The sequence below is a fragment of the Dasypus novemcinctus genome, chromosome 7 (assembly GCF_030445035.2).
Source record: "Dasypus novemcinctus isolate mDasNov1 chromosome 7, mDasNov1.1.hap2, whole genome shotgun sequence".
Taxonomy (NCBI): Eukaryota; Metazoa; Chordata; class Mammalia; order Cingulata; family Dasypodidae; genus Dasypus; species Dasypus novemcinctus.
The window spans coordinates 79,635,476-79,650,536 of record NC_080679.1 but is presented as its reverse complement, the minus strand read 5'-3'; the positions used below and the strand labels follow the sequence as shown (position 1 = coordinate 79,650,536).

The window sequence follows — 15,061 nt, the reverse complement described above, 5'->3', positions numbered from 1 at the left end:
CTTCTAAAAAGGTGGCTGTTGGGAAGCAGAGCTCCAGGCCTTCCCATCCAAATGTCATGCCATTTGGCACAAAAGTCTAAATTTGCATACTATGAGTATAGATATTCATAGTTACTGCCTGCCACTGCCTTTTACTCTTTGTATTTAAGAGCAGCATTAAAATGACTATCATAGATAAGGACAGGCTGAATGCAATCTAAGCACAAGGGTGTAGAAGAATGCCATACTGGGTCCAGCCAGTGGGGCTCCTCAGGTTTGCCAGCCTTTTGGCACACACCAGCCAAAGGCTTTGAGACATGCTCTACCTTCTTTCTCCCTATAGTAATCTGTTATGCACCTGTTTGCCCTAAGGTTTCTTCGTGAAAGACTACAACTGAGGGCTCTTTGCTTTGGTGGATAGAGGTGGGTAGACTTGGATGTTGAGTACAAGCACAACCAACCTGACCTTCTCTGCATAAAAGGATGAACTCCCAGGTCTTGTCCTTGTGAAAACCATGCTGGGCACATACCTTGCACATTCACACTACCCCCAAGTGGCCCAGGAATCCTCTCTGCTTATTTCACCTGGCCCAGCCTTTTCAGACAATGACTAGTACCTGGTCCTCTCCATCCTTCATTACTTCAAAAAACCAGTCAGGACCTCAGCTAGAAGTAAGTGGCAAGACTCTAATAACTAAATTTTCTTATGTGTTAATAGCTAACAAGGCAAGTGTGATACCCTGGACTTCCTTCTTTATCCTCCCTAGCCAGTAGTCCTGAAACTCCAGTAGTAGAATTTCAGTCATCCCACCCAAATGGGGAGTCTCTGTTCTTGCCTTCTAACAGGGGTCCCTGACCCCAGGCCTAGTATTAGGCCACGACTATGTTTTGATCAGACTTTAGGAGTCTGCTCTTGTCAGTCTCCTGAAGCAGAGAATTTGTGTCTTATCATCAGTGCCCCTGCAGAGACTAGCAGAATGCCTTGGGTACATGATAAATGATTCTAAAAATATGTGGTATTGAATGCATTTTTAAGATTTGGATAAGGATTTTACTGGGCTTCACTAGAATTCACAGATATTTCTCAAATGCTTTCTTTTCTCCTTTCCTCCCTCTTCTTTGTGAATGTCAGGTAATCCATGACATCTGCCCATTTGCCTTTTGAAGCAAAAGAACCTGGGCAACATGTGTGAATTAAAACATTCCTAAAGACGCATAAATAGGATGGATACCAAATCACAGCCCTCTTCTTGGAGCTCTCCCCACTGCAATTGGAAAATGACATAGTCAGGAAGCACAATCATAAGGGTTGATTTAGGCTTTCTTCAGGTGTGTCTGTGCTTGATGGGTGCTTTCAGTTGTGATAACAACTGGGTGATCTTACCTCCTTTTCTATGCTTTTCAGAGCATCTTGGAGCTGGAGAAGGAAAGAATTCAACTTTTATGCAATAACTTAAACCAGTACAATCACCAAATTTCTGGTTTTGGTCAGACCTTGACCACAGTGAGTAATGAAGCACTCTCTATTTCTGGTATGTATGCTTGGAATTGGCAGAACACATTTATTCAGGAATCTTACTCTGCTTTCCTTGGCATCATCAGTGCCACACCCAGGTTCACTGTGCCATCAGCAAGATAGACATCGAAAAAGATATCCAGTCTTTAATGGAAGAAACGGCAATTTCATCAACAGAAAAAAAATCTGAGTTTCTTCTAGCCGATTACTTTGTAAGTATGGAATGGAAGGAAGTTGCATGAATGGGGACATCTTAGTCCTGTACTAGAGATCCATTTTGAAAGTAACTGTAAAGGAAACATCTAGTTTTTAATGAAGTCAATTGACTTTTCATGGTTCATATAAATAAATAAGTACAGTGAGTGGTTTACAAACTGGGCAATTATTTGTCTTCTCTGGAAGGGGTAAAAATCAAGCATGTTTTAGACTGAATCTTCATACTCAGTTTTCTATAAGATTAACACCAGGCAGACATGTTTCATGTTCTATAAATAGTCACTGTATGTCATATGGGTGCCTGTATTAATTGTCTTTTGCTATGTAACAAATTACCTCAAAACTTAATGGCTTAAAGCAGATAATTATTTCATCCCAGTTTATGTGGGTGGGGAATCTAGGCATGGCTTAGCTGGCTTTGGGCCCCTCACAAGGCTGCAGTTAAAGTGGTGGCCAGGCCTGCAGGCATCTCAAGGCTCTTCTGCGGGAGCATCCATTTCCAAGCTCACCCATGTGGCTGTTGGCCAGAGACAGTAGTTCCTTACTATCTCGGCCTCTCCACAGGGCAGCTCACAGCACGGCAGCCTGCTCCACCACAACTAGTGACCTATGAGAGAGAGAGCACGCACCAGTTCACAAGAGGGAAGCCACAGACTTTTTGTCACTCTCGAAGTGCCATCCATCTCTCCTGCCATATTCCACTCATTAGAAGTGTGTCAATGAGTCCAGTCCAAACTCAAGGGGAGGGGATTTCACGAAGGCATGAATACTAGGAGGTGGGGATCATTGTCTCCATTTTTCATGGTCCACTCTTGAAAAACTTGGACCAAATTACATGAGGCTGATTTTGAGGGCATTTGGTTCCTCCTACTATCTAATGACCTTCCTTACTGAAGGATGATCCATGTCCCTGGTCAGAGCCTAGGTATCTTTCTTCTTTTCTATCTTGGGATAAATTATTTGTCTTCCTGGGTTGTGCCTCTGAGATTTCAGCCTCTAAATGTAGTGTTCTAGGAGCCAACCATTATTTACCAAAATCTGCAGAAAGAATTCCTGATAGTTTCTCCCTGGTCCTTCTGGCTGTATTTTTTTCAGACTTTCAAGCTCCAGAAATATGGGATGAGAGATTTATCCTGATACATAGAATCAACCCCACTGGTCATATCCTCCGATAGGACTAAAAGCACAGTAGAAGCCAAGATCCTAGGACCCCTGTTTAGGGATTAAGAGAAGGGGGAGAAAGGGAGGGGCAGTTATATCTGGGCCCAGTAGTAAATCCTGACTCGATTTCCCTTCTCCTGTACTTCAGTCAACTATTTCTTCAATTGAAACCCTTTTTTTTCCCCACTCTGATAAGAGCTAAATACTTTAGCAATAGCAATGTCTGTTCCATGCAGAAAAAAAAGATGGAGTTGGAAAGGGAAAGGATTTGATTACACAGGAAAAGTACTTTTTTTCCTCTTCCAAATGGTGTAGGTGAGCCCTGAGATGGAAAAATATACCAAAAAAAAAAAAAAAAAAATCTACTGCTTTCTTACAAAGCATAATAAAAATGTCCCTACCAAAAACCCTGTCTATAAAATAAGGGTCATTCTCCTTGAAAATTTTCTAGGCTTCTGTAGAAATGTAGTGAAACAGGCACAATGGTTTGCCTTCTGTTGACATGCCTGTGGGAATGTTAGGTTTCTATGACACTTCAGTGCACCAGAACTCACCAGTTTACATAACTGGTGCCTAAGAGAATGGACTTGTCTCAAGATGCATGAATTTTCTTAATATTCTTAAAGCAAAGCATCCTAATGTTCTATTTTACAGTCATTGGCAAAATGTACACTGGCTTTTATATAGTGACATGAAATTTACATGAACTAGTTGAGAGAGAAGAATAATCTGAGTGTAAAAATCAGGGAATTAGTTGTCAGTGTGAAATACGTATAACATTATTGTAATTGCTCTGTTCAAAAGATTGTATCCCTAGTTTTATATGCCTCCTCCAGTATTGACCTTTTTCCTGGCAAACCTTTAAAAGAGGAGTTTTAAAAAGTTAATGGAGGGTAACATAGTCCATCCTCAATTTGACCCAGTAGCAATCTATCACTGCAATATATGTTTAAACAATAGGTGTCCCAAACAAACCCAGCCTTAGACTGCTGTGGGCACCAGGCTGTGATTTGCATTCCTCTTACAGGAAGGAAGTAGAGTTGGAATTGGACATCCTTGCTGTTTGGTCAGAGCTCACCTGGAAGTGTGAGGACAGCTCAGGTCTCAGAATAGGCAGACTTGTGAAGGAGTGGACTATGGTAGAGAATTTGGGGGAATTGGATTTCAGGAGGAATCACTCACTAGGTTTTTTGTCCTGGATCATCATTTATTTCTCTGAGGAGAATTATACCAACCACACAGAGTTATAACAATTACATCAAGTAGGGACTACAAAGAAACTCTTTATAAAGTCTAATGTACACTATGTTAACAGAGTACTTCTATCATGTATTATATTTTTATAGAGATTATTCCCTTTGCTCTAAGTCCTCATGCTTCCTTCACCCTTCCTCATACCCATCTTTTGAAAGCTTATCTCTATGCCAGTATTCAGTTTTTCTTTTTCCTTATCAGGGAAGTCCTGCCTTTTTCATTTCCATCTTCAGTCATTACTTTCCCCTGTTTCTCCTTGGATTTCTGTCCTTCTGCTGTACACCTATTCAGGCACCTTCCTACCCCAGTCCTACCATCCTAACTTTTCTTTCATTCAGCCCTTGAAATCATGCCCAGAAACCATGTATGACCCTTCATGGCTCCACAGGAAGAACAAAACCCCTATTCCAGCCTTCACATCTGACCTAAACTGCCTAGACAACATTTTCATCCATTGTTTTTCTCAAGTGATTAAGTCTGTTTATTGTCCCTGACACGTTTCACACAGTTGTCCCTCCCTGTCTCTTGCTCATGCTGTTTCTCCTGCCTTGGGTACCCTTTACCCTTTCACTTGATCAGATGTCCTGGTTAAATATTCTGGCCTCCTCAATGCTTTCAGCTGCCCTGGCCCTTGATGAGCCATGAAATCCTGTCTGCACCATCCATGCTCCATTGAGTGAATGTGGCCTTGTGTTGCTACTTCTCTTGGTGAGATGCTTCAAGGTCTAACTCTGTTATAAACCCGCTTTCAGCAGAGTGCCTGCCATCAGAGAACTCAATAAACTTTCAGAGTACTCCTGAGGTATCCTAACGACACATGCTGACATTTGGACCTTTGAAGGACTCCAGCTTGAATAAAGATAAATAGGAAGCAATAATAAATAATAATAAATAAGTCCAACGAATAGACTTATTTATCAGGAAGCTGTGAAATAACTATAATAAAGTTCATCGTCCAAGAGTTTCATCCATTCTATGAAAGAAAATGCTTAACTATGTACGAATAAGTTGTGAACAAAGAGATATCTTCTTATTCATCAGGTTTAGGACAGGTAGAACAATATGTGCAAAACCAAAGATTAGCTTTTTAAATTTTTACTTGTTTTCTTCCATAAAGATAAATTCCATAAAGAGGTCTTCAGTGAAAATCTCAGTGCAACTGGGATTAACAACTCTTTTTTTTTCTCATTAAATTGTAAAAGATCTTCTCCCTCCCCCTTTTTTTCCCAAAGGAGGAAGAACCTAACACTGCAATGGATAAAGAAAGACGAAAATCTTCACTAAAATCAAAATTGTTGAGACTGCAAAAAGATATTGAAAAAGTCTCGAGAGACAAGGAAGGTGTGTAATTTTGACTTTGGCCGGAAAACAGGAAGTATTTTATTCAGAAATTTCATTCAGAATTAGAACTTTGTTGACTGGGGCAAGGATTATCTCATTTAAAGAACTGTACGTCAAACATAGTCTGAATGAATGAACAAAAATTTAAAAAGAAGAAAGGAGAGGACAACAATTAAAATGAAATCTTGACCATGTTCTGAGAGCAACATAAATACCATACTAACATTTTCAGAAAAGTAGCATTTTACTGTATTTCTGAAATTGGCTGGAATGAGAGAAAATTTATTTGGTTTAGAACATTGTAAACCTTGTAGTAGTTTGTTGTTCTTTCTTTCTTTCTCTTTCCCTTCCTCCCTCCCTCCCTCCTTCCCTTCTTTCCTTCCACTACTCTAAATGATGTATTATAAAAGTCATTCAAATTAAATCCTATACCTAGAAGTTAGGCATATTAGAATGTTAAGTAGCTCTAAAGCAATGCAAATAATTTTAAAATTCCTCTGCACTTTTGATTCTGGTATACATAGTTTGTGTTAAGTAGACCAAAATAACATATTACAGTATACTCAATCGTTGATAGGAAATCCAAGATAGCAAAATGTTTAGAAATGTAAATACCATAATGAGGAAGAGCCTCGTTAAATTCAGTTAAATGTTAGGAATCAACCATAGAATGGGTCAACAAAAAGAAATTCAAAATCTCACATTGGATATTAACACTCAAGACACTTTCAGCACTAGCATTTCTCACAGGTCAGTCAATCAGGGTAAAGGTAAATGAATGGCTACCCACTCTGGAAAATGTAGTAGCAGCCCTTCTGCTCTCACTGTGGGGTTCAGGTCCTCTCTGAGTGTCACACGGGGTCAGGATGAACCGTGATTGTAAGCGTGTTCCGTTTTCAGGCCTGGATCGAATGCTTAACACATACTCCAGCAGCTCTTCATTCTCCGATGCAAAGAGCCAGAACGACACAGCAGTGCTAATGGAAGAGGTAAATATTTGCAGAGTGCAGTTTCCTAAATTTAGTGATGAAAGAGTTATTTTTATAATATATATTTTCAGGCACATTTAACCTCTGTTTGCCTTTCCTTTCTCATGACAGAACAATCTAGTCAAGAGCATAAAAGGGTCATCTCCTCGACAAGAAGTTTGAGGGAACTGGAAAAATCCAACTACCTAGAAGTGTTTGCTTTGGTGTAGTCTTCAGAAAAGAATTGTGTCTAAAATAGAATTCCCCAAAATAGTCATTCCTTCAGGGCTTAGTAACCATATTACATCAACCAAGTTAAGAAAAGTGGACAAAAGCACCTGCTCTGCCTTCAGAAAGGCTGATATTGGGATGCAGCTCTGCTGTTTACAAGACCTGGGACGACTCTAGTTTTCTTATCTGTAAAATGGGGATATTGGGTGCCTACCTCCTAGGGTTGTTGTTGTTGTTGTTGGTATCACTATTTAGGATGAAATATTCAGAAAATGCTAGCACCATGCATGTCCCAGGGGGAAGAACTCAAAACTCAAAAATCTTATTTAAGTTGCTGTGTTCACTCATAATTCAGTTGACATCAGGGTCCTCAGGGAATAACAGAGAAAGGAAAGATGTGGCAGTGGAAAAGGAAACAAGGGCAGTCTGGGGTGTGAGGCAAAAGCTTCTGGGGAACATCGAGCTACTTTAGAGGCCCAGGTTCTTTGGGAGGTAACATCAGAGGGTCAGGAGATGGGCCTTCTGGCCTTTTTGCTGGGGATCTGGACTCCACCTGCTCCCTAGATAACTGTAGAGACTGGACATTGAAGCTGCTTTGGAGGAACTGGTATTAAATAGGCAGTTAGGAAAAAAACCAATGAATTTTATAGAAGAATAAAAAAGATGCATTATCACTTATGAGTATAAGCTACAGGGTTTCTGCTGTGATTAGAGTGATTGAAAGTGAACTGGGGTTAATCTGAGAAGGATTCAGGAAAAGTATTCTTAGCAAGGTTCTGAAAGATACAAGAAATTGTACCATCTTTTCTTACCTTGCATATTCAACTCTCTTGTGAAATTAGGTGCCTAATAATTCTGCCCAAACTGTCAATTTCAACAGTTTTTGGGTGAAAGTAGACAGATGAGGCCAAGTACAGTTGATCTATTTTTTGAGCACAGGCTTTCTTTAGTGTAAGGGTGCTGTTAGTGAAACAAATCTAAGAGTTCTTGTGAAAAGAAAGGCTGGAGAACAGAGATCTAACACACTTATAATAACATTGGACTGACATTTTTATGAAATGAGAAAATAGCATATGGAACATTTTCTGTAACAGCACATGCTCAGTGAAATAATTCAAAGCAAATAATATTTATCAAATAAAGTCATGAAGGACATTTTATGATGACATTGCATTGTAAGTTTATTTCTTTGGTGGTTCTCGTAGAGAATTTTGTCATTACCATTACCAGCATAGAGAGTTTATTAGTATCATCTGGGTACACCAGCTGCATGATTCACACTTTGCAGGAGACAAGGTTCAAGAGGACCTGATCCCTGAACTCACAATGTTTATGATCTAGTGAAGGAGCAAATATGCAGCTAACGTAGATCCACGTCACTTTACTACACACACTTTGCCTCTGGATTCAAGGAAACTGGTGAGATAGGTAGATTTCTTGTTTCCAGGAAAGGGTTCTTGGAGGACAAAACTGTTTCATTTAAATTCTTCCCTATTTCATTCTCTCTTGTTCCTTAAAGTGTCATATTTGAAGCAAGAATGTTGACAAGGCATGTCATATGAGAAACTGTTTCAGAAACTGGGGGCAGGGTATTTAGATTAGATATTGTCTTCAGGAGTACCACATAGAAGAAGAAATAGAAATGCTCCCTGATGCTTTTGAATGCAAACTAAGTCTGTTGGTAAAAGGTATGGGAGGAGCTCTGATTTCATTTTAGCTAGGCCTGCCCTACAGTGCAGTTGATTGTTCAAGGATTGGAGACCTTCCAGTCATTGGAAGTGCTGGGTCCATGGCTGGGACCCCTCCCCTGGCAGGGATGTTAGGGTTAGAAATCGCCATGCTGGAGGAATGAAGAAGGGAGGAGTACTGGGGAGGACGGTATTCTAAGCAGGATTCTAAGACCTTTCTAATGTTTAGATGCTCTTATTTGATTTATCCTGGCTGAGCACAGACTGGCAAAAAAAATTTGTAAATAAGTGTCTAGTTCAAGGTCAGATCAAGAACTGGCAGAGACTTCAAGTGTATCCTTATTTTAAAATTAAGGAATTTTACTCCTTATTTTTATACTTATCCCAGAATATTGCTTCCAATTTCCAGAAGTGTTACCAACAACTTCCTGGCTTATATAGGACCCAAACTCTCATCCCTCCTCATCAAAATAACTCACATCCATTTTACTTTATTCTATTGATGTTAGATCAATTCTGTTCACAATATTGAGTTCCTACAGCTCAATTGCCTTTCCTCTCAGCCAACCTAAAGTCTACCTTCCACAATTAACCCTTATTATTCCTTTTTATTCCTCAGTAGAAAGTTGAGAGAAGCCATTCATTATCAAAACACTGAGTAAGATGTCTATCAAAGTTGCTGTTTTCCCTTGTCTTGTCTGGAGTAGGACATACTCAACAAACTATGGCTTTCCTTTACACTGTTAAAGCGTACATCTTTTATCTCTTCAAGAGTATTTTCTTTGCAGGTCCATATGAGCTGAATGTTACTTTCTAGACCTCTTTGTCTTTTTTGAAAGTTCTCCTGATCTCCCTGTACCCACCTAGTTATGCCTCATTTCCTAGAAATTTACTTACATGGCCAAATGATGTATCCACAGACCAGCTTGAAACTAGACCTTTTGCAAGTGAACTTCTATAAACTGTCATCAGTATTAGCGGAACTTGAGCAAAGACCTAAACCCAACCATCCCTGTAACATCTGCATCTTCACGTGGAAAGAAAAGGTAAAATGTGAAGAGATTCATTACCATTTCTTGCTGGGTAGAGCAGCTTAAAGTAGCATCAGAGCAAAAAAGCAGTTATTTATTATATGTACCATATGCCCCAGATCCTAATTGCACATTTTAAAACTGAATTTATTTTTATTTCATTTAAGCACAGCAGCAAGAGCTAAACACAATTGAATACATTCTTTGTATACTAATTTATTAGGATTTAAAAACACCTTGAATCTCTTCCTCTTCTTTTTTATACCTTATCTTTTAAACTTGCTTTTATAGTAAAAATTATATTCAAGTTTTTATATTCATACAGACCAAAATTGTGCTATGCATTATTCTCCTGTGTTTAACCGTGTATATGATGTAGATAATGCATGAGTACAATTTTTAAATTCACACACATATTTTCCTAGTGTCACAACTCTTCAGGAATTGATGGTGAGTGTGTGACTACACATGGGTAGTTATTGCTTGTAGCTGTTTTCCATTACATAGCAGAAGTAGGGAGCTGTAAATGCATTATAATGAAGAGTCGGTTTTCTTTCTGCTTGGCTCAAGAGCTTTAAAATAGTCTTAGTCATTTAGACTGAGTCATGATCATTTCAGTTGTATCAAAACCAGTTAAAGTTGAATTTGTAGAAGCAGGGCTATGAATGTTCTTATTTGGCCTAGAGATATAGGTCAGAGGTGTAAACACTGACTGTAAAGTATAGTAGTTGCCTAATTCTAAATATATTAAGACATCAGTAATAAGGAAGCTCCAGGGCAGATTTTAAGAATGTATTGAATAATTTATCTATACCCCCCAAGTTAATAAGTATTTCTGAATAGGAATAAAATAGCTACAAAGGGATTATTTTTCAGGAATGCTTAAGATGACAAAGTCATTAAAAATTGCATTTTTAAAAACTGTTTGAACAGGAGCAGACACATACTTATGTAAAACTGTCTCGGCCTTTCATGAAGAAGAGATTAGAGAATGCTCTATGCAAGACATCTCGTGGACAGAGCAATCCAAGTACTTCATCTTTAGGTAACCCCATGACCAGAATTATTTGGGGATGTGTCCTATTGGTAAAGCACATTAACACATTTAAATTTTATTATCAGAGCCACACTGACATATATCTGCTCAAAGAAATCTACAAAACTTTTAGTATCCCAGTTGCTAAAAGAAATACCACACAATGGGTTGACTAAACAACAGGAATTTATTGGCTTATGGTTTCAGTGTCTAGAAGGCTCGCTTTCTCCCAGGGTCATTATCTTTTGGCTATGTTTGGGGTTCCCTGGCTTTTCCATCACATGGCAATGTACATGGCCACATCTTCTCCTTTCTCTTCAGGGTACCATTGATTTTCAGTTCTGGCTGCTCCCCATGGCTTCTCTTCTCTCTCTCTCTCTCCTAAATTTCATTCTGCCTCTAAAGGACTTCAATAATCTGAATTAAAGTTCAACCTGACTCAGTTGAACTGTAGTAACATCTTCAAGAGATCCCGTTTACAATAGATCCACAGCCCAGGACTAGGAGTTGGGGCCAGAACATGCCTTTTATGGGACACATGATTCAATCCCCTACAGTTCCACTGAGATGGATTAATTTGTTTGAAAATGTAGCTTTATATGCAAATGGTAATATGAGAGGTGGGAAAGAGAAAGAGTGGAGGAAAATATTTTATGATATGAGGTATCTCAGATGCCAGATAATTGATATCTTCTTCATTCAAACAGCCTGCAAATTGCTGTCCACACAGTGGGTGGAGTTTTACATCCATCTCCACAGTATCACCCAAACTACAGTGGAAATCTTGTCCCCTGTGAGAGAAACATGGTGATCTAGGTGGTTTTCCAGGGCCACAATTGGGCCTAGACTCACTCCTTACCCTCTCCTTTATTCAGCTGTCTGTCCTTAGTCATTGTCTATCCATACCCCACTGTCCTTCACCTTTCAACACACACATACACACACTATTGCCCCTCATTTTCCCACTAGTTACCGTAACCTTGAGTATATAATTTCTTGATTATAACTTTGCAAAAAAAGTTTCAGTAAAACCCAGGGCATTATGAGCTACACAGTGTAACCAAGAGTCATTCTTGCATTGCTTGAGAAACATTTCCATAAGCACCCAGTGATGATAATAAAAACCACACTTCCCAAGTCCTCTGTATCATATCTGAATGGCATAACTGGTGTCTGTTTTCCAAGACATATGTGCAATTACCATGCAGATTATCAAACTGATGTTCACTAACTTTATGTGGGAAATGAATAATTGTAAATTGTCATCTTTATTATTATTATTACTAGAATAACTTCTTCCGTAAACTTATTTTCTGTATTATGCTATGTTTTTTGTATATACTATGCATACACTAGTAGGTATGTTATAAATGGTTATTGAGTCAAGGATTGAATATAACATAAAATTGTAAACTTCATTCTGAGGAAATATATTTCAACGTATTTAAACTCTGCTCCAAACTGATAAATAACCAAAGAGCTTTGAGTCACATCCATCTTGCCTACTGATACAACATTAGTAATTATAATTTACTCCAACTTTCAGCCTCCAATGTGGTCGAGCTTGACAATGGGCTCTGCAAAGCCTTATATTCTTTTCAAGCCAGGCAGGATGATGAATTGAATTTGGAAAAAGGTAAGAATCATTTGAAAAGAAGCATTCTCAAATATTTTAATTCCCTTCCTGTGTTGACACTTAACATTAATAAAACCTCTATATTAGTATGGCAGCCTTAAGAAATGCTACCATATTAAGTTAATCAGGTGTATAATCCCCATTTTTTAGAAGATAATGAGAAGGCACATCAAACACTAAAGTCCACATAACAGTAACTAACATTTACTCAATAATTAACTATGTGCAAGGCACTGTAGCAAACATATTTTCCAATTTAATCTCAAAACAAGAAATTTTTGAAGTAGGTATGGTTATTTATTCCCATTTTTATAGCCAAGGAGACTGAGGCACACAGAAAGGTTAGGTACTTTGACCAAAGTTACAGGTAGTGTGGGCACAGGATTTGAACCCAAGCATTCTAGTCATGCCCTTAATCACAAGGCTACACTGGGGTAGAATGATGGCAATGGAAAATCATTAGAGATTTAGTCTCACCTCTTTCTTTTTCAGAAAGCTGGACACTCAGGAAAGTGAAGTGACTTCTTCTCATGACTCTTACACTAAGAAATAGGTCTAGAACCTGGGTCAACTGACTCAGCTTAATGTTTCTACCACCTGTCGCTCCAGAAAATGTTTTATGACCAATCTAAGGAGTCAGCTCCCCTTCTTTAAGTCCCATATTCTTATTTATCATGGTAAGGTATTATATAATGGGTTATATAGACCTCAACATTATTAAACAAGAAAAAGTCTTTATGTGTCCAGTTAGCAACCACATGTAGACATTAAAACTAAGGTAAAGCAAAGATCTGGAAGTTGAGGGTGCCTTCGTTTCCTGAGGATGTTTTAAAGTACAGCAGACTGGGTGGCTTAAAACAACAGAAATGTATCATCTCACGGTTCTGGAGGCTAGAAGTCCGGCATCCATTGGAGAGAATCCTTGATTACCTCTTGGCAGCAATCCTCAGGCTTCAATCCTTAGTCGTCACATGATGTTTCCCTCTTTCCCTGTCTGTGTCCTGTTGTCCAATACCCTCTCTTTATAAGGACGCTGGTCAAATTGGATTAAAGTTCACCCTAATCTTAATAACATCTTCAAAGATCCTTCAAAGGATCATAATTGCCAGACCAGGGGTTAGGACTAGAACATACCTTTTTGGTGGAACACAGTTCAATAACAGAGGGGTAAATGAGAGAGTCATGTCGTAAGAGAAAGCTTATTAGCTATGACCAGGTCGTGGTTCCCAGAGTCAGTGGAAAATCAAGATGGCTTTTGTAGCCAAACAACAGGACACCACGTTTGCTGTCAGTCAGTGGGTGCTTCCTTTTCAGTTTTTCCAGTAAGACTTCTCTATGCAATTACTTTTCCTTCTAGTTAACATATAAAGACAAGAAAAAAAGGAAACAGAAAAGAAAAACTCTCTCCATTAATCTTGGGTTAATGTTGGCTTTATTTAAAAGTTTGAAGCATAATAGAAGCTACCTCATTAATCATCATATTCTGAGGTTACATAAAGCAGAAAGTAGGTACATGAAATGATGTAGTCCCACTTCCTATATGAACAAAAAACACAGTCCCAGGTGATTCATGCACACATAGGCCCAGAGCTCTTGGGTCAATAGTTACATGATAAATTGATTTTCTTATTAGTTTTCAGTCCTCCATTGATTACAAAATATATTTATATTTTATATTCTAAGTGTTTTTTTTTGTTTTTTTTTTTTTAATGAAACAACAGCATTGGAGGCTTAAAGAGGCTGGCAAAAAGATTTTAAGTCTTTGTTCAAATTCCTGTTAATAGATTGTGTCAAGAAATCTACTGACCTGAGTATTTACTAGAAGGGAGAATTTAGACTGAGAGTGATCTCCTACAAGATTAATAATTTGTGACTAAGAAAATGTAGAAGAGTTTAGCAGTTCCTATTGCCTTACAAAAATAAAATAACTGACAAAAAGAAAGAACAAAACCGACAAAAAAAAAAAAAAAAAGAATTACCTCAGGAAGAAGCTAATAAAGAAAAAGTAGTTCTTGGATTCTGAAGGAAGCATATGTTTCTACTTCGACGGGCAGGAAGCAACTGGAGAGAAAAGACCCTCTCTCTTAAGAGAGGGGGTGTAGCAGGAAGATTTTGGGTATGGGGTTAAGCTTTAGGGTGATAAATGTCAGTATGGCATTTCAAAAGAAGAGTAGAGAATCAGAGAAGAGTCACAGGGATCTCAGGAATTCTATTTATTTGACTCATTGCTTTAAAGAAATGTTGTCTTCAAATTGATATTTTATTAAAGTTACCTAATTTGTTTAATGGGGACTTCTCTATTTCTGTGTAAAGCTGAGAGTGTGAATTTGGGCAGGGAATTTAGAGCTGTGTGATGGAGAGAAATTGTATGTACTTAAGACATGCTCGCAGTTGTCAACATACCAAACTATAGTGGCCACCAGCCTGTGAAACCCTTGAAGTGCCAGCACTGAGAAAGTTTGGTGACAAACCACCTGCTAAATACAAAGTGAGCCATGTGCCTCTAGAATGACAAGTCACCCAATGCAATTCTGTTTTTAAGCAAACTATTTAATGGCAAAACTCAATTGTCCTTTATCGTATCCTTCTTAGTATTCTCTGCATTATGCCTGCTTTACACAGAGAAGGTATTCAATAAAGTCTGTTCCATCTGAACCAAATGGCGAAAATGATGCTACCAAGTAACTCCTTAAAGCAGAATCCCCTTAGAACTGTCTTACCAGTAGGGCTCAAACACTCAAACTGTGGAAACCCATTTGTTTGTCTAACTAAATGGTTTTTTTTTTTCCACAGGTGACATTGTAACTGTACATGAGAAAACAGGAGAAGGATGGTGGTTTGGATCTTTAAATGGAAAGAAAGGACATTTTCCTGCCGCCTATGTGGAGGAGCTGCGTTCAAATACTGAGAACACGACTTCACAGGCATAAAACAAGACTGAACTCACCACTGTAGACACTCTGTAGCTGTAAAATGTGCTGCAAATAAAGATAAAATGATGTTA

The 15,061-nt window shown here is 38.5% G+C and overlaps 1 protein-coding gene across 7 annotated transcripts in view; it reads left to right on the top strand.

Annotated features, from left to right (window-relative positions):
- The window catches only part of NOSTRIN (nitric oxide synthase trafficking), a 67,353-nt gene extending 52,292 nt beyond the window's left edge, over nt 1-15,061 (top strand). For all 7 annotated transcript variants that reach the window (XM_071216306.1, XM_058300688.2, XM_004484201.5 and 4 more), the window contains 8 exons: nt 1,385-1,483; nt 1,582-1,707; nt 5,359-5,467; nt 6,368-6,456; nt 9,275-9,400; nt 10,319-10,430; nt 11,968-12,057; nt 14,851-15,061. In XM_071216306.1, the coding sequence (XP_071072407.1) occupies nt 1,385-1,483; nt 1,582-1,707; nt 5,359-5,467; nt 6,368-6,456; nt 9,275-9,400; nt 10,319-10,430; nt 11,968-12,057; nt 14,851-14,987 (888 nt within the window). In that variant the 3' untranslated portion in view covers nt 14,988-15,061. The remainder of the gene's footprint in view (nt 1-1,384; nt 1,484-1,581; nt 1,708-5,358; nt 5,468-6,367; nt 6,457-9,274; nt 9,401-10,318; nt 10,431-11,967; nt 12,058-14,850) is intronic.